The sequence below is a fragment of the Rhipicephalus microplus genome, chromosome 1, assembly GCF_043290135.1.
Source record: "Rhipicephalus microplus isolate Deutch F79 chromosome 1, USDA_Rmic, whole genome shotgun sequence".
NCBI lineage: Eukaryota > Metazoa > Arthropoda > Arachnida > Ixodida > Ixodidae > Rhipicephalus > Rhipicephalus microplus.
In genome coordinates this window covers 206,092,289-206,116,264 of record NC_134700.1, presented here as the reverse complement: position 1 = coordinate 206,116,264, position 23,976 = coordinate 206,092,289, and the positions used below count along the sequence as shown (strand labels likewise).

Below are 23,976 nucleotides of genomic sequence, written 5' to 3'. Positions count from 1 at the left end.
GTGTTGGTTCATGAGTCAATCTGTACATTCGTCCACGCGTCCGTCCGTCTGTGCGTGTGTCTGTGCATCCGTCCGTCCGTACATGCGTTCGAGAATGCAGACGGCGCGCGGGTAACACCGACGAGACGAGAGCCAAGGAAGCCGAGCGCAAGCGTCATCAACGCACATGCCACTCTGCTTCGTCCATGCCCCACCAACGATCCACCACGTACGGCGACTATCCAGGTGACTGAGGGAGGCACTCCTTCCTCGCGCACCCAGGCACATCCCGCGCAGCAGCCAAGTGGAAAGTAGTGGTACAGTGCCACCTAGAATATTCTCACTCAACTGCAGTTTGTGTGTACTTCTATGAGACAGTGCCGTCTATTATACTGTTCGGGAAGGTACTGCCCTCCTTTTTTTTTCGTCTCTTCTTCTATTGGTTATGCCACACACAGGACAAGGTTAAACCAGAAGAAGCTCCCCCCCCCACCCCCCCCAAAAAAAAGAAGAACGGAAGAGATGGCTTCGTATATCCTTTGGGGGGCGCAGCCTGTTACATCGTGCATAATGAATAGCACAGCATAAACGGAGACATCTTGTTTATTTCATCTTCCTCCTTCTTCCCCCGTGGCGGCCACCGAGCGCGTGCCACCGCACAGCGCTGTAGTCGGTAGCGACGCCTTATACCACATATCCCCTCTTGCAAAAAAAAAAAAATAAAATAAAATAAAAATAAATGGTAGAAACACACAAAACTGTTTTTGTCTACTTCCTAACGAAGTCCTTCAATTTCTTTGGGGTCTTCTTTTTACGCTTGCTTTTCCTTGCAGGCGCATTAAATCCTGGACTGGTCAAAGCTTGCGTGCCGTCTGGTGGAGATGATACGGGGTCTGCCCTTTCATGACCATCCGCTCTTGATGTGTCCCATTGGGGTGCACTAGATGACCGATCAGATGCAGGGGACCAGTTCATAAGGGCAGCGGTTTCAGGCTGTAATGCATGAGAAGACCGATTAAATGCAGGTGTCCAGTTCATAACAGCAGGGGTGCCCGATTTCATTTTGTTGACCGCTCCGGAGTGAACTGCGATTAACTTAGATGCGTTCCACACACGCCCATCGTCCAAAAGGTACGAGGCCGGTCCCCGTTTTCCAATGATCTTCTTGGGCGCGGAAAATTGTGAAGACAGCTTACCGTGAGCTGCAGTTGTCTTAACGCGCACGTAATCACCAACGACGAAACTGGGTTCCTTGGCTCCACGTTTTTCATCGGTGTAGCTCTTCGAGATCATTTGCTTCTTTTTGACATGCTCTCGTAGCTGTTCAATCGCCCTTGACGGGTCCGTGCTGAAGCATCTGTCGGGCAATCCCAATATGTCAAGTCTGGTGCGAGGTTGGCGTCGATGAAGAAGAACAGCGGGTGTCGCACCAGTAGTCGCGTGAGGCGTACAGCGATATACTTGCAGGTAATCAAGCATGGCTGTTCGTACGTCACGACGTTCAAGCAGGGCTAGTTGAATGTACGACTTCAGCACCCTATTGAATCTCTCCACCAAGCCGTTAGCTTGTGGGTAATACACGGAAGAGTTGTAGTGCGTTATTCCACGCTCCGTGAGAAACTCGTCAAAGCTTGCTGAAGAGAACTGTGGTCCATGATCGGATACAATACTACGTGGGTAGCCTTCTCGCGCAAAAAGTTCAAGTAAAAACTTCTTCACTGTAGACGTGGTCGCATCTCGCACGAACGCCACTTCAGGCCACTTGCTATAATAGTCAATAACAGTAATCGCAAAACGGCAGTCGGCCGAAGCTTGCGTGAAAGGTCCCACAATGTCGATGGCAATTTTTTCCCACGCCGCGTCAGGAAGAGGAACAGGTTGCAGTGGCGCTGGAAAGGTACGTGCGGACTTGTCACAAGACTGGCAAATCACGCATGTGCGCACCAGTTCTTCAATGTGACTATCCATGCATGGCCACCAATAGGACTCTCTCAGGCGAGCTTTGGTACGACTAATGCCTGGATGTGACTCGTGGGCCAGATCCATAAGGCGGCGTGTCAACGTTGCAGGCACGACAATCCTGTCACCCCGGCATAGGATATCACTTACAACAGAGAGTTCAGCCTTCACGTAAAAGTAAGGTAGCAATTCTTTTGACAGTGATTTCTTGTCAGGCCAAGACGTTGACACGCCGCCTTATGGATCTGGCCCACGAGTCACATCCAGGCATTAGTCGTACCAAAGCTCGCCTGAGAGAGTCCTATTGGTGGCCATGCATGGATAGTCACATTGAAGAACTGGTGCGCACATGCGTGATTTGCCAGTCTTGTGACAAGTCCGCACGTACCTTTCCAGCGTCGCGATGGCGCGGTCGAACACATCAGGACTAGGGGACGTCAGTGTACCTGCCGCAGCGCTCGCAGGCACGAGGCACGGGTCGTCAGTAGTCGTCAGAGTCTGGAAGATACGTTGTCCTTCCAAGCCCAAGCAGTTGAGCAGGATCGCCTTCCGACGAATGGCAGGTAGGTCGAAGGCGCCCGAAGCAACCATGTAATTCTTGAAAGCCTGGATCCATTGCTCCCATGGAATGTCCGGGTGTCCAGGTGACGACAGGAACGGAGGTGGCGGCTGTAGCCCCGAAATACTCATCGTAGAAGATGGTAGGCAATAAACGAGGGCACAGATGAGGTTCAGGCCGGTAGCACATGGGCTGGTGAATCCTCGTCGCCAAAATATGTTACATCGTGCATAATGAATAGCACAGCATAAACGGAGACATCTTGTTTATTTCATCTTCCTCCTTCTTCCCCCGTGGCGGCCACCGAGCGCGTGCCACCGCACAGCGCTGTAGTCGGTAGCGACGCCTTATGCCACGGGGGAAGAAGGAGGAAGATGAAATAAACAAGATGTCTCCGTTTATGCTGTGCTATTCATTATGCACGATGTAACATATTTTTTGGTGAGACTGCGGCTGATTACGTCACCGCGCTGAGAAGTCTTGTAGGAGCATGCAATTTCGGTGATCTAACGGACGACATGATACGCGACCAGCTCATAGAGAAAACCACAAGTGGATACTTACGTGAACGCCTTCTGCTGGAAGAGTCTCTCACGCTTTCTAAGGCTCTTACCATTGCCAAACAGCATGATCAAGCGACTAATGAAGCAAGAGAACTTGCACAAAATGACTTGCAAGTTCATCGTGTAAAAGATACTTCAAATCACAGAGAACGGCATTGTAGCACATGTACTTGCTATAACATGCACGGTCAAAGTCGCATATCTCCGAAAGAGCAAATATGTTACATCGTGCATAATGAATAGCACAGCATAAACGGAGACATCTTGTTTATTTCATCTTCCTCCTTCTTCCCCCGTGGCGGCCACCGAGCGCGTGCCACCGCACAGCGCTGTAGTCGGTAGCGACGCCTTATACCACACAGCCCTCATTTGGTAACCACTGCTCTAATGTATCTGGAGCACCGAACGAGGAACTTCTGAGGCGTGTTGCAGGCCGAGACTCTTTTCTGTCCCTCTGAGCCGCGAGTAAAGGCGTGGAGAGAGAGAAGAGGGAGGAACCAGGCCCCGAGTCCACCGAGTTGGTATCGAGACTCCCAGCAGCACGCTTCGTCTCTGCGTTTCTCGCGCGCACGAACGGGCGAATAAAAATTCCAGAAGCAAACGTAATGAAACATCGAGAGCAGCCTCTCAAGTCCGAAGCGTGGGCCGGAATTCAATCACTAGGGTGTTTTTGAATAAGCTTCACGTGGAAATCGCTGCAAAATCTAACATCGGTGACTTTTTATCGAAGAGTTAGTTTAGCTTGTTTTCCTTCAACGCATGTTACGCAATCATTGCGATGGCTTGCACATTACTGATAAACGTTCCTTCCTGCGGGATATCACGTACATATAACGTACATAGGCAAAATATGGTGTGCCACCTAAATGCATAAAATACGCTTTTCCAAAAAGGATGAACTATTTTTATTATGTCGTTACTGTAGCCACAATTACAAATGCTACAGTAGCGCACGTGTGTTGTGTCTTTTTGGAGCACCATCGTGCTTCCCACACTAATGCGTTTTCAGGTGGTGCATTTCCCGTGACATACCCTAAGCGAGTTTTTTGTCGTGGAAAAGGAAATACTTTTCATGGTTAGCATGATCGCAAATGGCCAGCTCATATGACTTGGGTTTCTTTCTTGAACATGTGTTGCTGTCATCAATATTTAGCCAAGTGACATTGTCTTTCTTAAGGCAGGAGGAACTTGGGGAAAACAAGACCAGTTGTCGAAACTTCGGCTGTAGTGACACTCCGTGTTCAAACATATTCACCTATCTATGCCCATACCTTCTGTTCGCCCTTTGTTATTAATTCGCCTTCCAAACAGCGTTCTAACTTCACCGCAATGCAGAATTTTTCGCAGGTAGAGCATGCTTTACGAGACCGTTACTTTTGGTCAAGATGGTGGCGCCACCTCTCCCGCAGTTACGGAGCTAGTGTCGACTTTTCCCGGCCGAGTGGTAATAAAGGCGCGTCTTTCAGTCTGGCTGCCTGGCTGCTGGTTGAAGTCTTGAGGTTTCACGCTTAATAAAGTGTTTACGCGTGTTCTTCACTTAGAAATCAAAACTTGCGTGTTCGGATACCTCCGACGTAAGAGCTGATTTATTGTTGACTTTAATTCATTTTGAGTTTACGTCATAATTTACGTCACTACAGTGAACGTCACTACAGCTAAAAACAATGTTCATTGTGTTTGCCCTGGCCTACTTGTCTCTTGGAATCACTTGGTTTTGTCTAACACGGAAACGAGCCCCTCGAAACGTTCCCCCTGTTTTGTTCATCCCAGATAGCAGTGACACTTATAAGCAACAACGTTTTGTCCCGGAAGTTTTTTATGCCCGGGTGGCGTAAGTCCAGGAAAATCGCCGAAGGGACACGTATTTTGTCATGGTGGCCATCTTGCTTTCATAAATGTTGTAGGTTGTAGTTTTACTTATATAAAAATGAAAATTGTGCCTTGAAATACATCCAAAACGAACATGGATTCCAACCTCCCGTAATTACATTGTTCTATGGAGGCTTGTCCAAAACCGATTGAGCGGCAGTTCTGATTTCAATAGTTTGACACAGCTGATAAGTGTTGAACATCACTACGAAAAGCATTAAAAGAAAATTGGCAGATCCCACGTACAGTGGGAACCGATGATATGCGAAGCACGAGCGAGAAATGTCGATATACGTCACTTTGAATCAGCACAGCGTTACGAGGTGGAGGTAAATGATGCCATACATGACTTCCTTGTCATGATTATATTGTTTGGAAGTGTCGTTTACCTTCGTCATCTATTCACGTCACGTGATACCAAATTTAGTATATGTGGAGCTAGCGAAACGACCGTGAGCTCACTATGAGCGTGGTATGTTTTCATGTTCTTACATGACACGCGTGTCAGGATTATCATGTTTGTACCAGTCATATATATCGTCATCCTTTGACCCCACGTAACACCAAATTTGGTACATGTGGAGCTAGCAAAACGGCCGCGAGCGAATAATGAAGGGCCCCATATACTCCGATGTAGCGTTGACGTGCGCGCACGCTGGGCACAGCACGCTACGTTAGCAAAACGCGAGCACTTTATAGTCTGACGCCAAGCGCGACCCGGGTCCGTCGGCGCGGCCCGACGGCAACCGGTGCGAAATGCAACATGCTGCATTTCGCGCCAACGCCATACAGTAACATTACTCTATGCCGATGCGTTACCCAGACAACACTGCATGTCCCTTTTTTCGTGACGGAGGTACGCCGGACTCGCTGAAACGCGCATGCGTCAAAGCAATGCAGCGCGGCGCGCGCCTGCGAGTAAATGGCAGGACCGGCGCCGGGTGTGGCAACGCCGGCGTGATGCGACTAAATTAACGCCGGCGAGCACGCGCAACACGTCATGTCGAGATGTATTGGCGCCTTGACTGTGGCATGTAGCCATGTTCTCACATGCCACGCATCTCATGATTATCATGTTTGGACAAGCCACATACCTTCGTCATCCATTGGCGTCACGTAAATCAAATTTGGCATATGTGAACCTAGCGAAACGGCCACGAGCACATCATGAGTGTGGCATGTGGTCATGTTGTTACATGACACGCATGTCATGATTATCATGTTTGGATGTGTCATTTACCTATGTTATCAGTTCGCGTCGCGTGATACCGAGTTTGGTACATGTGAAGCTAGCGTAACGTCCGCGAGCGCATCATGAGCGAAGCATGTACGCAGTCATGTTGTTACATGACACGCATCTCATGTTTATGATGTTTGCACCAGTATCATACCTTCGTCATCCATTCACGTCTGGTAATACCAAATTTGGTATATGTGACGAAACGGCCGCGAGCGCATCATGAGCGTGGCATGTAATCATGTTGTTACATGACACTCATGTCATGATTTTCATGTTAGGGTCTGTCGCTTGTATTCGCGATGCAATCATGTCATACCATACCAGTTTTGCAGCATGCCATCTGAGCGAAACCACCGCAAGAGCTGCAGGACCATGAAATGTAAATCATGACATCCATGACAAACATAAATATGTTTTTCGTACAGTCTTGTTATGCCATACCAAGTTTCGTGTCAAAACCAATATTGAAACGGCGAGGAGAGCTTAAAGTCGTAGGCGGATAGATAGATAGATAGATAGATAGATAGATAGATAGATAGATAGATAGATAGATAGATAGATAGATAGACAGATAGATAGATAGATAGATAGATAGATAGATAGATAGATAGATAGATAGATAGATAGATAGATAGATAGATAGATACGCTCAAGGTCGCCGATGTTTGCTAAGAAATGCTTCGCATTTAAAAGTTGCACTCGCTATAGTTAACTGCCAAGCCATTCAGGTGTATGACGCAATACTTAGTAGACTAGACGCGACTTGATGCTTGAAAACTCGAAAAGTCGAAGCTGAAGGAAAACGAGAAGGGAAAAAGATAAATTAAGGAGGGACACTTGCAAGATGTGTCCCTCCCAGCCTTGGCACAAGGGAAGTAGTCAAGACACTCTTGACCCCCCGCCCCTTATAATTTACGCCAGTTTATGCCAATGCAGGCGAAACAGACTAGACTAAAACTTGAGCAATGCGATCAACATTTTCCAGAAGCGTGTCATAACTGGATTTAGTGGGGCAAGTTCGAAAACTTCTCCGTAGTTGCCGCAATGGGAAAATTTGCTGATTGCCCGGAAAGGGTATTACACCGTAGTAGATACACCTATAAAAATGCTCATGGTTTCGTAAAATGACAAAGAAAATTGTCTGCCTGTACCATAATAGCATCACAGGTACCAAATAGAATTTGAACAAGAGGGACTAACGCAAGTGTGAGCTTTTCAATTGAAAGAAGGGAGGAGGAAAAAAAAACGTTTCAAGGGGTCAATGCGCTATAGGTGAAAACACAGCCGAGAGAACGGGGTGGTTATGTTTGTCTATAAAAATGATTACAGTCGTGAAAATGTTCCATATGGACTAAATACTAGTGGGTGTAGTTACCGCTGTGTAAAATGTGTTTATCACAGTATACTCGAATGTGTCCCCAGTTAGATTAATTTTAAGTACGGGGCACATTCTGGCTCAGAATCAATACAGACTGGCACAGAATATATATATAAAAAAACGTCACAGTGTTTCATATACACTGGCGCACGGATTCTCAACGGAGAAAGCAAGCTTTGTGAATCGCACGTGGTTTTGCACTTCTTCAGCGATCGGCCCGCTTTAGACAACGCAGCAACGTCATGTAATGACGTCACCTGGCGTCATGATTACGTCATAATTTTTACCAATCTGCAACGTCTTGGTCACTTCAAGTGATGACGTAATCTCGTGATGATTATTTTTTCCATCACTATTGTGTTGATATTGCCACCTACAGACAATTTTCGGATTTTACGAGGTATCGAAGCCTTTCATCTGAAAAATAAAAAAGTTTTTTTTTGTTACAGTTCAGGGACCGCTGTCGATTCCCAGTTTCTGCTAATCGACTACGCTCCACGCGATGTGAGAAACGCGCCGTGCATTTAGAAAAACTAAGCGCAACTGGTTTTAATGATTACCAATACAGGAGCCCCTCTGCATTGCGCTGTACCCGACGGTTAACGAAATCATGAAGACTTTCGAAACCCATTTCTGACGTCATTTAACGGCAAGCCGGTTTCTGCGACAGGTTGCCGCTGAAGAAATTCCTGTGTTGGCCCGTTTTTCTACGCGTTTGATTCTCTCTTCGGGTGTCAGAGGTCCCGGGTTGTTCTGCCGGACGGGCCCGTTTTTTTTTCTTTCTCAAGTGCATTTTTTTTTCTTAATTTAAACGCAATAACTTTTGTCGGGAGCTAGAAAACAGAGGGTTTGTCCGTTGTGTAAAGTTAAGCGAAAGGTGATCGGTGCAGAGCAGTCGCGTACAATGCCGCACTGCACCGTGTTTGTATCTCTTGCGCTGCGCAAAAGTCAATAAATGCACCTCACCAGCCTTTTTATTTTGAAAGAGTATCTCATTGCATTGGTATCGCTGCATGTATGTTCTAAGTGAAAGGGAAGTTCATTCGAAAGTCTTTTTCTTTTCTTCTTATACCCGTAGAGAAACTAAATACTCATTGTGCGTCAAGTTAAGTGGAATATTCATAATTATTTTAAATTTCTCTGCGCATTTCATAAACTCACCGCCTTACGGGGACCCGTGTGCATAGTTTAGACTACGTACGAGGTCGTTCGAATACTGTACACAATCGTTAACAAACGTTATCCACATAGTCATTGAATAAACGGATGAGTATTGAAATAGTCAATAAAATCTTCGTAAGTTCAATGCACGTAATATATGACAACGGCGAAAACGGTGACAGGACACCGATAAAATACACGCGACACTGCCAAGAAATATTAATAATAACAATTTTTGGGGTTTTAACGTCTCAAAACCACCAAGTGATTGTGAGAGACGCCATAGTGAAGGGCTCCGGAAATTTCGTCCTCCTAGGGTTTTTTTCACGTGCGCCTAAATATATAGGTACACGGACCTCAAGCATTTTTGCCACAATTGAAAATGCGGCCGCCACGGCGTGGATTCGATCCCGCGACCTGTGGGTCAGCAGCCGAGTGCCTTAGCCACTACATCATTGTGGCGGGTTTTCAATGAAGTTTTGTTCAAGTATGTATAGAGTTAAGTTTACACTTTCGAAAAAGCTGTTACTAGTTTAAATGAACAGACTGAAACAGGTTAGTACACATGTATAAACTGCAGAGAAGAAAAAATGATTCCATCAACGCCTCTACGGGATAAAGGTTATTTATTTATTTATTTATTTATTCATTTATTTATGGTGTAAGCTGGCGTTGACAACCCTGTCGACATTATACTTGTTTTCAGTAAGCTATGGTATAGTTTCCAGACAAAATTCATTATACTTGACGTAAAATTCGTCGGCTCTGCAGAACAGCGTGACTCTACCGCTGAGCGACCTACGGGTGGCCAGTTTACATATGCTGCTTTACTAACAAGCAAGTTATCACCCAATAAGCAAACCCTTAGGAAGTGTAAATTTAATAATTGTCTCCATTCTTGTAAATGTTTTAATTATATTAAAAAATGTCAGTCGGATATGATAAGGAGTTTGAAAGATCTCCGTAATTATTTTGTACGGCTGAAATTATTTTGTACGCGCAACTATGAACGAAAGCTCGTATGTACTTCTTAAAAATTTTTTCAAGGGTGGTCTTTGTATGTTTGAACGCACGTATTTTGGTGCATCACTAACGTCACTTGTTAATTGTCTGGATGTGAGTTTAGCACTTTAGCACTGAACGACTCAATTTCATGCACAAGAATGCTAGAACGAGATAATCACTAGAGTAACCAAATTTGCTGGAAGAATAATAGATTCAACCCCCCCCCTCCAAAAAAAATGAACGTGACAAGCGATTGGTCAATTCTAGAAGTGACTCAGCGAAACGAAACCTGCTTGTATAATGTAACCAACAATAGAAGCGGTGACGTCAGTGCGTATAGGGTAATTCACCCACAAGGCTGGTACGTTGAGTCAGTCAAAATAATGGAGGTACAGAGATTCGAACAATGTTACTTCCTGTAAGTATTATACATGTATACATGAGTCCAAAGCAAAGGCTCCGCCACTTTTCTGGGAACACATTTTCTTCCCCGCACACTCGTGCCGATGACGTCGTACACGAGCCGAACTCTGCGCTGTACGCATAGATTTTCGTGCGTGCCTGCATGCCGCAGGAAGAGGATACAAATTCTTGCATACACAAAAACGGAAACCACGATGATTACAGGATGATCTGTACAAAGGAAGTCGTGCTTCGCGTTGTTAAATTACAGTAGTTGCTTGCTTCTTCATAGTGAGTGGCATGCATTCGGCAACGAAAGAAAGAAAGAAAGAAAGAAAGAAAGAAAGAAAGAAAGAAAGAAAGAAAGAAAGAAAGACAGAAAGAAAGAAAGAAAGAAAGAAGTGAATGACGGAAAAAGCACAGCTGAAATGCAAGCAGAAGGGCTACATTTCTGTGCTTCCCGGGGCTTACTAGCGGTGACAAAAGAATTACACGAATATAGTAAGTGCGGGGTTGCGAGCCCCTGCCAAGGCCAGTTGATAATGTTGCGCATTTCTTGTAACCTGATGCTGTAACTTGATTGATTGATATGTGGGGTTTAACGTGCCAAAACCACCATATGATCATGAGAGACGCCGTAGTGGAGGGCTCCGGAAATTTCAGCCACCTGGGGTTCATTAACGTGCATCCAAATCTGAGCACACGGGCCTACAGAATTTCTGCCTTCATCGGAAATGATGCTGTAACCTGAACTTGAGCATACGCTAATAACAATAACAGTGTGTTCGTTTTAAGTACCATGACAGCGATTCATTGATTGATTGATATGTGAGGTTTAACGTCGCAAAACCACCATATGATTATGAGAGACGCCGTAGTGGAGGGCTTCGAAAAATTTCGACCACCTTGGTTTCTTTCAAGTGCGCCTAAATCTATAGGTGCATGGACCGCAAGAATTTTCGCCTCCATTGAAAATGCGGCCGCCGCCGCCGGGATTCGATCCCGCAACCAGCGGGTCGGCAATCGAATACGTTCCACGCGCTGCCCGCACAGCCGCAACGCACGTGCCAGCACACCTGCCGCACCCAAGCGGAGTCTGAAAGAGCGTCGCCAATGGGCTTATTAAGGGTGCATACACTTTATAAGCGACCCCAAACCATCCACCGCCGTCGGCGGCGTCCGCAGTCTTCTCTCTATCTTTAAAAGAAAGAGGACTTGGCGGGCCGCAGCGCGACGCTCTACCGAATAAGCCACGGACGCGACGCTGATATCGGTGTCAGTAACGCGCCTTATACCCCCTCCCCCTTCGCTCGCTCCTCGCTCTCCTCGCTCGCTGCAGCTGCGCGCGCACCCCTCTCTCTCGCGCGCCCGCCTTCTCTCTCAGTCTCCCGTCGAGAGCGGGTCGTGAGGGGGAGTAAAGTTGAAATCCGTTTGCATTCGCCAGTGAGTTAACGTAAACTCCCCCGTTTGATCAAATTGCGATTCCCAGGAACCATTACACCATAAAGGCACCATAGTGTGACTAATAAATATAATAGTGCGAATTAATAAATACCCCTCATAGCATCACCCAGTGCATTCGCACTTAACCATGTTCACCCTCGGGGAAATGCTTGGGAGTTTTTTTGTCCCGCGCTTGCGTGCGGCAGGTGTCCCGGCACGTGCGTTGCGTCTGTGCGGCTAGCGCGTCGAGCCAATATAGACTCGCGGCGGGGCTGCCATGACAACTACGCAGTTGTTACGCACGCTGTAGCAGATTGTTCTGGAAATGGACCATCTGGTGTTCTTTAACGTGCACAACACCAGAGTCTCCAGCGTTTCGACTCCATCGAAACGCGACTGCTGTGTCCTAGATTGGCTACTTTATACGGTCACAGAGCGTTGGAGTGGAAATATTCAGTTAGCAGCGTAGAAACTTAAGCCCGAACTTTCAGCTGTTACCCAAACAAAAACAAGAAGAAAGCACGTGATCAAAGAGGCGCCGCATAACAAAATACCACTGTAGAATTGCTCATAAGAGAAAAAATTTCAACCAATCCTGATGTCCGGCATAAAACTAGCGAAACGGTCCCGTCACAGCCAATAGGCGCTTAAAAACTAATGACTTCGAGAATTTCCAAACTCACCTCGAAGTGTATTGTGCCACGTATCTGTGCTATTTGAAACAGGGTAGAGAAATAGAGGGAGAGAAAGGGAACCTTCTATTGAATAGTCGGCGAATGCAAATAGCTAATTTGCTATACTGTGCGTGGGGAAAGGAACTGGGGACTAAAATCAGGGAGAGAGAAAAAAAGAGACACATAATGTTTGAAGCCTCATTATACATGCATAACCAAAGCACACAACATTGAACCATCATTACCATTACTGTTATAATTTTGTTACACTTGATATATGGCGTGTGTAATTGTTTGGTTGTTGCAAGATACATTTATTACTACATTGTCTGCGATTTAAGACGAGAACTGTAATTTTTAAACATATTGTAAGCACAATATTGACAACGTTTGACCTTCATCTTCTTCATCTGTATATAATCATCATCACGAAAAACGTCGTCTCCGTTCGAAGGGTTGACCAGGCGATTCGGCCTTATAAACGCCGTCGAGACTCCAACGCTGCTACTGTCTTGCAATATTTGTGCATAGTCTTGAGTATAATATTAAAGGGAGCACCAAGTTCGTGCTAAGGTATACCGATTAATCGTGATACGCAGGTAGAAATGTGACGTAGTACATCATATACGTTTCTTAAACATGTTTAGCCACTATACGTGTCTAAATAGAGTATTTTATGTAATTTCAGTGTAGCCCTTCACCCCCTTTTTTATTCCTCAAGACTGCACATTTATGCTGGTTGTCTGACGTAGCTAAATCAAACGTACGTATACTGGCTTAAAACGACTTCCCTCACAAACGACTTTTCTTGCTTTATGAAAGAAACCAACAGGTATTGTACAAGGTCACTAAAATGACGTAACGCAGTGTCAAGGTAACTTTGCCCTCCTTGGCAAGAACTACATATACACGCAGAAACTTGCGAAATCCAGCGTTCATACTGAAAGGGCTGCTCGAGAAGATGAAAAAAAAAAAAAAAAAGACACGCTTACGCGACAGCTGTCGTCATGACACAATTACAGCTGGCGGTGCTGAATTTAGTGTCTGCTTTAGGGCAAACTTTGCCGCCAGATCCTGTTGCGTTGCGCGAATCCTGTCACGTATTGTATGAGTCGCGTCAGAGTGGGGGAGTGATTTTCGAACTAAGCGAGCGACGTTGCAAATAAACGTAAGGAATTATGGTACAACCGTGTATCAGGCAGCTTTAGAATGGGATATAGCGATGGCGTTCGTTGGGTAAGATACGCTATTTCCTTCGCTTAACGTACCCTTGTGCTCAAAACGATAGCGTATTCATGCATGTGCCGTGGCCACGAACCCTACCACAAAACTTTGCGTATTCCATTCTAGAGATCTTCGTTGAAGCAAGATTTATTGAACTTGGAACATTTGTGGTTATATAATTGTGAAGGGCGTCATGTTATCTATCCACGAAGAGCCAACCTCTCCTAGATTATGAAGGGAGAGGTATGTGGGAGCGACATCCAGCCGGGCCGGCCCGATGAAGTCAGTATATCTTGTGTGGTGAGTTATACTGATAGCAAGCGGTATTTTGGTGTGTCGGGAAGTTAAGAAAGCCCATATTATCCAATCCAGGACACGCGGTGCCACTTTCATGGGATTTAAAGATTTCATTCATTCATTCATTCATTCATTCATTCATTCATTCACTCTCACCAACGCGATGGCGTGCATTTGCTTATCAAAAGAGTTGAAATCCAGACACAAGCTCATGCATGAACGTGAATGCTTGTACACTTCTTAACTGTGGTATTGGGTCGCTGCGATGAAATCTCCGAAGATATTCAGGCAAGCGGGATTTGACTTACTTGGCGTCGAAAGCTTTCCGACTCATCACAAAGCCCGCAGTAGAAACGCTGACTTTAACGACAAGTCAGCCCTGATACCCTCAAGAAGTGAAGGGTACACATTTGGGACATGAAAAGTACACAAACCCGAAATATATATAAAACATATTTCTCATACTTCAAAGCATATCAACTCCGTTCCCAGTTATGTAAAGCAGCGTTGGAATTATATTATTGCGAATTTTAAACTTCATCAGCGTGTTTGTGCGGTGCTGTCTAAAGCTTTATAGTGAACCACAGTTAAATAATTATGATTCATACCATTTCTCAAATCCATCGATCCATTATTAAGATATGTAATCCTGCTCTCTCGCTCTCTCTGTCAACTGCCCAAAAGTTTGGTTGGAGGCTACTTCTGGGGAAGAATAAAATTTCTCTATTGATGCTTAGTATATTCGTTCTGGTTGCGTATACGGGCAGCTGACTCTAAAATCGCCGGAAAGGAGAATCCTTTCCTTTCTGGGCTGTTGCACGGGAGCACGAAAGCCGATGTCGTGGGCTCGGCAGTGCGTTTATAGGGTGTGGGGGGGGGGGGGGGGGGGGCAGGCTTATTTAGTGCAGCCCAGAGACGAATATGGCGGTGCCCAGGGAGCCTTCAGTGAAAAGGTCTTAGTGGGTCTCGTAACGGTCTGAACGTGCTAATTACTTTGACGCACGTGTAGGCGCTAGAAAACAATTTTAGTTCATATGTAAAGCGTATATTATTCTGTTTGCCATTTATCGGTGGCCCCTTGGCTGACAGTGTACATGGAACAAGATAATTGCACCTGGCACTTTACAGCATGTTAACTTATCTGTGCAAGCAGGCCTTGATTCTAAAACACAAACGAACAAACAAAGAAGCAATCTAAAAGAAATAAATTTACAAACGTCCCGCTCTGACGCTTATAAAATGTCGCATGGTGAATGCTGATCTGCGCATATTTCCTTTCCTTTATGTCCATTCGGGCGCTCCATATTATTGTTTAGGAATATTCACTCGTTAGTAGAAAAGCATCTGGTCTGGTGGACTCTGTCCAGCAGCTTAAAGAGACCAATACCGCAAAGAAAGATGCCGTGTGAGTGAAACGTACAAATGCATCCATTTCCGTGTTTACGAGCGCCAGAGATTCGGACGCGCATCTTAGGCGCGTCCGATATACAAGATATGCTAGATAAACAAGATACGCGATAGGAGGAGGATGAACTTAGTTCGACGTGGCACTGCTGTTACAAGCGAGTCTCACGCAATCGTGAGCCAACGAGAGCGCGCTGCTGAGTCGCACGCCGCGGCATGACACATCGGCGAGGGTCACAAGACAGGCGCGTCACTTGGCCTTGACGAAGCGTGCGCAACGCACAACCTGTTGCTTTGGTGGGGCGGTTGCGCTCTGGCGATTGCAGCAGCTGCACAGTCTCTGTCTTCGAAGGAGGCAAGGTGATCCGGTTAACGATTAGCGCTTCGCTGGTGTTCAACAAATCCTCACCCTCTCCTTGATTACGCGAATTCGCGGCGGTACAAGAATAACTCGCTTACGTCATCGAGAAGGGGTGCATAGAAATCATCGCAACCCGGCGCAAATGCGTCGAAGGTCACGCTCGATATTGGAAGCTCGAGGAAAGGGACACTGAACACTTCGGACTACATCGCCGATTGATGCGATTGCATTGGGGCATCATTCGCTTCCCAACGCGCACGTTTGGAGAATACTGTCAACGCCCGGGCGTGAATAGAGGGCGAATATCAGACGTGCCAGTGTCTTGTGCGTTTCGCGTAGTCGGTCGGGTTTGACGACAGCGTCAGCGTCCTGAGGACATCCTGAGCATACGCTGGATACGAGTTGTATACATACATACATACATATATATATATATATATATATATATATATATATATATATATATATATATATATATATATATATATATATATATATATATATATATATATATATATATATATATATTCCATCAGCCCTGAAGACGAGGGGCACGATCGAACAATAATGAGGCATGCGGCAGTGCATATACAGCCTTTACTATATAAAGATTTACCTATAAGTTGCATTAAGAAACAAATCACTGCGTGATCACGACAGTTCACGATCTCATGCCACTTGCGTTACTTCACGCTTCCTTGAGCAGTGAGCTCTCAAGGTGGTACCGAGAGTGGACGCTGAAAGCTCGGCTTCACATTACTCGGTGATGTTTGGCATTCGGCGGTTTTCACGCTAATCTTGCCAGGATGATATGCCAAGTACAAAAAGAAACGTCTAAATGATGAAGACTGAAACTTCGTAGTTCAGCCAAGTGTTCAAACAGAACGCCAAAGTGATTTAGTGGGCGTGTTGGTATTGCATTATCCGAGGTAAAAGCTGCGAAGACAACGATGAAAGACAGAGACACATACCCTATAGCTCCTGTCATTCATAATACTGTCGTGCCGAGTAAACTTTTACGAATGCCAGGCAACAATTCATGATCGCCATCGGAAACGCCACTGTCTCGAATATAAAATAACAGCCATGCTCCTTACCATGTCCAGGCTGACAGACGGAACAGCACTGGGCTTCTGATGACGACGAGACCGCAGCTTTTGTGAATATAAACGCTGATGATAACCCCCCACTCGAAAGTGGTCGGAGCAGACGTGTTCATTTTGCGGTATACATGTAGAAACTAACAACTTCGTTCCACTGTCTTCCACAGAAGCGGTTGCGAAACGCATGACGAAATGAAGCATCGTTAGAGCGTCGTCGTCAGCAGCCCTTGACTGCGCACTTTAGGCTATGGGCATTGTAGGTCGACTTGAACGTAACAACGATAGTGGCGTTCGGGGCACTTGTTGTCGACCAAAGTACGACGTGTCGGTGCACGAAATCGATGCATATGTACGATACTCAGTTGCAAGAGCACGCGGAAAAGCAGAAAACGCCGCCCAAGGCGCGCTGACGAGCATCGGATCACCACGGCACGCAAAGGCAGCGCCATCTTGATGCATACTCCTACTGCAAGCTTATAGGTATACTTTCATAAAATATATTTTGCTACATAGTTTTAAAGAATCAAACGATATTTTAGTACTAATAAATAAATTGTTGACCCTGTACATTAACGCATTGTCACGCGACATGGCATTTCGAATAGTTCATGTTTTTGCCACCAGAAACGCCACGGGCCGTTTTTCGCGATTTTAAATGAAGGAACGAAAATATCAATCCACTTCTCACGAGAAAAACAGGGTCGCTTCGAGTCACCATAAGGGACAATCTTTCCATCCGTGCAGTCCTCTCATTTCATGTTCTGGGCAGTTGTCGGTTCATTTAAGCGCAGCTGTGCCCACCTCTACTTGCTTTTAAGAAACCCTGTCCCCATCATATAGCGGAGACCTCTAGCAGGCAGATCAACCACCTGGAGGAGTCAGGCTTTCAAGCTGCACTGGTGTCTGTAACTGAAACAATTCGAACCAATCGCGAATCCACCTAAAGGATGAAGAGCCACGTCGTGTTAAGGCACATTCATCGCCTGTCCCATGAACGTGAAAAAGATTGCCAAACGAACAGATGTAAAGGTGGTTTTTCTCTGGCCCTATGAAAATGTCTAGGCTGGGCAGAATGACAAATTTTTGTTTACGCAGAGCACCAGCCTGTACTTTAAACCATGAAAATATGCCGAATGCCAGGTTTGAGTGGTTTACGACATTTCTTCGACACGTGACAAAAAGTACAATCGGACAAAGTGAGCGCTGCTTAAAAGATAGGTCCAGGCAGCACTGCAATTATTTTACGAACGGCAGAGAGGATCGCCTGGCAATCCTTTGCCGATATTGCAAGTGTGTACCGGAATTCGGCGCCTGCTCTGCGATTGCCAGAATTCAAGATAAGTGGAATTGAATAATAATTAATACAAAAAAAGGGTTATTGAAGCAAGCATTCGCGTGAGTGTGGCCTCCACGTTTCTATCGCAGAAAAATTGCGATTTCTGAATGCGGCTGTGCAGTGATTAAATGTGATAGCGCTGTCTGTAGAAATAGCCCCCACGTTTTGAAATAAACGTTGTGGGAAGTATACAGGCGCCCTCTGTGTCCCTCTCGTCTGTCGTTGCCTTTGCGCACCATGGACTACGAAGGAATTTCTTGGAGATGTCTTTGTGATCACACGACGCCAAGGCCTCTGTTATTGCGTTGTAAACTCGTTGCTTGGGGCTCTCTCGAGAGAACGACGCCTGTAAATAAACGAGCTTTGACGCACGGAAACATGCCACTTATAGCATACGCTGTTCACAGGTCCACCTCTCATAACAGCTATACAATCGCCAAGGTGTTTAGATGTTCGTACGTTGTATCACAATAGCGTGTTCGGAAACTTGGCCGGTCCCACGCTCACTCATAGCCCACTTGAGATCCGTGGGATAAGCACCATCGCCAAGCGCAGCAAAGTGTTCGCAAGCATGTCCCGGGCATCTTGGCAGTATATCGCAATATAAATCGTAAGCCTCTCGTGTTTACTTTCAATTTTGTACGTCTTCAATAAACGCGCCAATTAAGCGTCCCCGTTTCGTGGCACTTGAAACTTATACCGTCGATGTTGTGCACAGGCACTCAGCATGAGATGAACAGATGTCATATATGTAAAATTGTCCTGGAAGCTTTACTTCACATGCAAATATAACTAATTATACGAGACTTATAGACACTGCGGTCTGACAATGACTCCGCCGTTGGAACCACGAGGTTCCATGATGCAGCGTTGCGAAATAGACAAGCATGCACGCGCAGAATGCAACTGATGCTGCTTAAATTATACTCACTGTTATTTATATACACTAAAAATATAAGCCCTTGAAAAACAGCGGGAGGCATGATTTCTATAAGCGAGCATAGGAAAACCCAAGAGAATGTGGCACAAATAGCTTCGCTGCCTACTTAATCTCTTGAACGAAGTAGTTTGGGCTTTTACTACTATGCTATTGCTACTACAAATAAGATAACTATTCAGTGTATAAATTAAAATATGGGAACGATAAAATATTTTACGCAAGTGGAAATCAATGTAAAAAGAATAAAGAAGGAAGGAATTTGCCGCCGCTGAGATTCGAATTCTTCTTTTCGCATTTGTGGCGCGAGATGCAACTCCGACTGGGCCATACATACCACGGCGCCGTTTTCTCTGTCATGTACTTCTTGGGTGTTTGTGGATGCGCATCAAATCTAACTGGGTTTTTGGTAGACAAACTTTCTTTTAAAATGGCAGTTCGTTTGGTAGGACCGGCTGTACGATAAACAAATGATTGTAGTTTGACAGCACCAAGTGATTAATTGGTTGATTGATTGATTAACACAAAATGCAAGACATGCTGCACCATATTTCTGTGCAGCATGTCACTCGTCTTTTGCCGCTTCATAAGCTTTACCTTAGTTGCTAATATCTCTCTTGGCGTCAAAAACATGTACGTATTAAGGAGGCTGAATCACTTGCGAATCGGAACATATAAATATTTGAATAAAAGGCATTTTTAAACAAGAGTGCACTAGTTGGCGGTCATCGAATCGCGAGGAGTTCTACTTTCATGCATCGTGATGCTTTCGCCATTGCTCGCAACCCGCAACGCGACACATCCTCCCGCTGCTGGTAAGATTTACCCCCGTATTCTAGAACTTCCCTTCACTCAACGCATCGCCTACTTGAGAAAGCCGACGGGAGTGCCATCTCTAGGCACGGAAAGTCACTGCATATCAACAATAGTCTGCTGCGATTCCTGAGTAGCGCAGCGTCATTTTCAGCCGAGTGGTGGCGCAGGGCTCAACTCTGTCAAGTAAAGGGTGAAAGTCGAGTGTAGGAGTGTTTGTGAATACGGGGGTTAGACTTGCGAGTTAACAGGCAGGGTCTACAAGGAAGCCTACAGTTGTAAAAGCAAACCTTGCTGCAGAGACAACTAATTACACAAGGACGAAGATGACGCAAAACAAGTTCTTACACGGCATGCTGCAGTACCACGCATAGTGCAAATACCATGTCTCCGAGATATCAAGGGGAGAAATTGTGCACGTGAATTACACAGCAGTCCACTTTTCATTGCAAAGATCAGCCAAACATGAGTCCATAGCATTTTCAGCGTTTTCAATGAGGCCATACTTTGACGGCCGAGTTTGTTCGAGCAGGAGCTCTCAGGTTTTCTATTTCTCCTTTACTTTAACATACAGTAGGAAGAAGGGGAAAAAAGTTTGAAACTTGGGCCATCGCAATCTTCACATGCATCATCTCGTCGATGTTGCTCTTTTTACTTGATCGTGCCCAGCACAACTATCGACACAAGCATCGCCCACTAATTGGCTTGGATTTTGTTCATTTTTGTTTCTTTCCGGCAATGTGGCCTTCGCGAGTTTCGGCATTCTCGACAACGCCTAATAGGTTCGCTCGGCGCATCACGAGCAACTCAAGTCCGATCGCAGTAAAACGAGGAATGTGTATGCAGTCTGCTTTGGTGCTATACAGTGGTCACACATCTGCTCGGCTGCACGACACAAAAGACGCGGACTCGATCCTAACCACTTTTGGACGGAGGCGAAATTTTAGGGGCCACGTGTACTGCGTGGTCTGCAGTGGAAGTGAATGAACGCTGGTAGTCATAGCGTAAAGTCATATCGCAGTTGTTGTCGTCGTTCTGCTGTTCATATTCTTGTTGATGCTATTGGCGCTGCTGTTATAGTGTTGCCGTCACTGATTTCGCCGTTTATCCGCTGCATGCTGACCCGAAATACGCAGGTTTTGGTAGTGTTCGCTATTCGATGAAGGCGAAACGCGTTGCGTATCTGTGCGATTGTAGAGCTATTAAGAAATACTCCAGGTGGCAGAAATTATCTGGAGCCTTCCAATATACGTCACGCATCATAATCACATCGCAGTTTGGACGCGTAAAGCCCCTAAAGTTATTGCTACTCTTTTTTGTTGTTCCTGTTTTTGTTGGCAGTCCACGTCCGAGCCCTTTCCCAGTCACACTTCATTTCAGCCTTCGATGTGATCGGTGTCCTCCACATTTGCCAGGCTTCGCGAAATTCACAGAGCAATCCGTAAGTCAGTGCACTCTCATCATTTATGTTCAAAAAGGCGTTTATACATGTACACGCACCGTGCAAGCGGGGCACTTGCAGACACTTTAGATAACCACCAGACCATGAACTCACTTCAGTTCGTACAGACCAGTGGGCAGAGTTTCGGAAAGAGGGACGCGTTACAGGGCAGCATGTCTCACACGTGCATGAAGGTCAAACCCCGAGATATCATTAATAGACCGATCCCACCAGCCGATCAGCGCATGCGCCGGTTTTCCGGAGTTGCCCCGCCGCCATCTTATATAGTTGTAGTCAATCGGTCAACCAGACTACAGCGACTACGCAGTGGCCGCCGCTTTTTCAGTACTGCGCCAAAAACTGTCGAAGGACTTTCTGGATGTAAAGCCAGTGTAGTACCGCAGCTTCTTTTCATCTTCTACAAGGGCTTCATACGTGATGTCAATCTTTTGTGTAGCTTCAGCCTTGCACCTCTTGACTTTCTTCTGCATACAGGATAGCTCAAGCCGCAAGCACCTATTCTTCTGCTGAAGGCGGTCACATAGCTTTTTTGCTTCAGCGTGGTCCTGTTGAGAGCGTTTTAGCTGGCGGTTGAGCTCTTCAACATGCGCGTAAGCAGCTTCAGCCTTTTCTGCTAGCTCAGTTATTATATTATTTTGGCAAGCAACTTTCTTGGCAAGCTGGTCATAGCTTGACTCTTGGCTGCTGTAGGCATGGTCCATGAGTAGAGTGCTTTGCTGTGCGGTGTCTTCACTGTCGCTGCTGCTACTAGTGATGGCAGAGCCTGAGACTTCTGGGTCGTGCTGGGGTGCCACAGTTGGACTGTTGGGAAGTTCCGGCTGTCAGGGGAAAATGAAAAAAGAAAGCCATGTGTTTCAGTGATTTTTACAACACACTGTGCAGCTGCAGGTGAGATTTCCAATACTGCATTTTATACCTTCACACGAGTTTAAGTTTACTCGGCATCATTGCTTTTTTTACGCAGTAGCGCAACTCTTAAGTAGCCATTGCCTGCATTAAGCCATAACAAATTATTCAGTGGTGCATATGCAACAACGTAATGCTATTTCTCTGCATTGCTTGCGCTCAAATTACCTGTGTCCTTATGGGTGGTCGCCTCCTTTCCACCTTTTGCGGTCTCAGCGGGAAGATTGTGGGCACTCTGTTCATGTAAGTCTTTTTTCCTCCTTCGAAGTGGGCACCGCATACTCGGTGTCCCGTGGTAGGCGTAAACTTGGAGAACCTGAGCACAAAAAGTTCCAGCATTATTTCATATGACACTGAACATCACCTACTGCGTTTTCAGGTTCCTTTCAAATGTCCAGTCTGCATGCTACCACTGCAAGACAACAGTATCACTTTCTCTTGATTAACGTACAAAAAGTTCCATATCAGTCAAGGGCAAATGACAAATGTAATTTTAATTTTCAGCCTCACTCGACAACGCCACACACAGGTAAATTATACAGCTGTTTGTGCCACTCATCTGCATAGGTGCAGCGAAATCGGCCGCGTGCATGCACCAGATAACTATTTTACGGAAAGGACGAGATTACAGAGGCACCGTTTGCATCGAGGGTGATCCGCGAAAGCTAATCGCCGTTTGGCACAACGAGTTCTGGGTAAGTTGTTGCAAGCGTGCCGTGAAGTACGTTACGTCGTTTCTAAAAAGTAAGGTCTCGATGTACGGTAGAGCTATTAGGAGAGCCTCGTCAATGAGCTTGCCTTCCCCTTATGCCTGCATGCTTGCCACTTGCGTTGTAAAAAAAAAAAAAAAAAACGCAAGCCGCGTACGCGGTGCTGCACTTGCGCAACATGGAAAACTAAAAGACCTCAGCACTACAACTCGTAATAATAATAATATTAGTACGCAGCGGTAACAAAAAACGCTAGAATAAGGAAGATGCGCTAAAAACTGACCGGCATGCACAACCGCGAACCGCGGCTGAGCTATCCGGTAAGAGTATACGCAGGCAGAGTGAGCAAAGATCATATTCTTTGGTATGCTAAGCTTCATGATTAAACATTCACATAAAAAAAACCACCGCAATACGCTTATTTAGTTTCAAAGCGGCACTATACATTTAATAAGATGTCTTACCTGCCGCCCCGTCCAGCCCTGTTGATACGCTGAATCCACGTCTCCCGAAGCTTTTGCGCTTTAGGAAAGACGTAGAAACCCAAGCCTTTATCCCTTGTGCTGTTGTTGTAGCATCCAGGAACACAGCACGTAAATCCTCCCATCGTAAGACGGCTCCACACGACCGAAAAATCTATCGAAAAGGGAACGCTCAGGCACTTCGGCTGGCTGGTGCGCCCGGACGACTACAAGTACCGGCATGCACCGCGGCTGCCGCGGCAGCGGTGGCGTCGCGAAACTGGCCTGTGGGATCGGTCTATTGGCACCCAGCGAAGGTGAGTAAGAAGTCGCGTCGTGCATTTATGGTAAACACTGGAGTGCCCCTAAAGGTATTAACGGCCGCTAATCAAGCGGAAAATGTCCTTGGCATCTGCGATTGGTATCGTGGCACTTAATTTGCAGTCAGTGACGAAAAACGGATTATCCAATTGCTCGTTAAACTTTTTTTTTGTCTCCCTGTTGTGGGCTACAACTTAACTGCAGAAGTTTAACGACTCATCTTCGCTTATTTTCGAGACTCCTGCATAACGCGCATTATTGCGACGATTGATTCAAAAGACATTCAAATGATAGCCTAATGTTTTATACGTTGAATTCTATCTTTTCCATCGCGCATCATGACAGGAACTTACGACAATAAGTGGTGCAGTCATATGCATATTTTCTTTAATATGACCTTGAAACAGCA

The 23,976-nt window shown here is 45.8% G+C and overlaps 1 protein-coding gene across 1 annotated transcript; it reads right to left on the bottom strand.

The window, feature by feature from the left end:
• Nucleotides 1-21,153: 21,153 nt before the first annotated feature.
• On the bottom strand, nucleotides 21,154-23,700 carry LOC142804190 (uncharacterized). The gene is made up of 3 exons (XM_075890862.1): nucleotides 23,250-23,700; nucleotides 22,244-22,391; nucleotides 21,154-21,987 (listed from the first exon to the last, which is right to left on the bottom strand). The coding sequence occupies exons 1-3, from the start codon at nucleotides 23,390-23,392 to the stop codon at nucleotides 21,469-21,471; spliced, it is 810 nt and encodes a 269-aa protein (XP_075746977.1). The 5' UTR covers nucleotides 23,393-23,700; the 3' UTR covers nucleotides 21,154-21,468.
• Nucleotides 23,701-23,976: the final 276 nt, after the last annotated feature.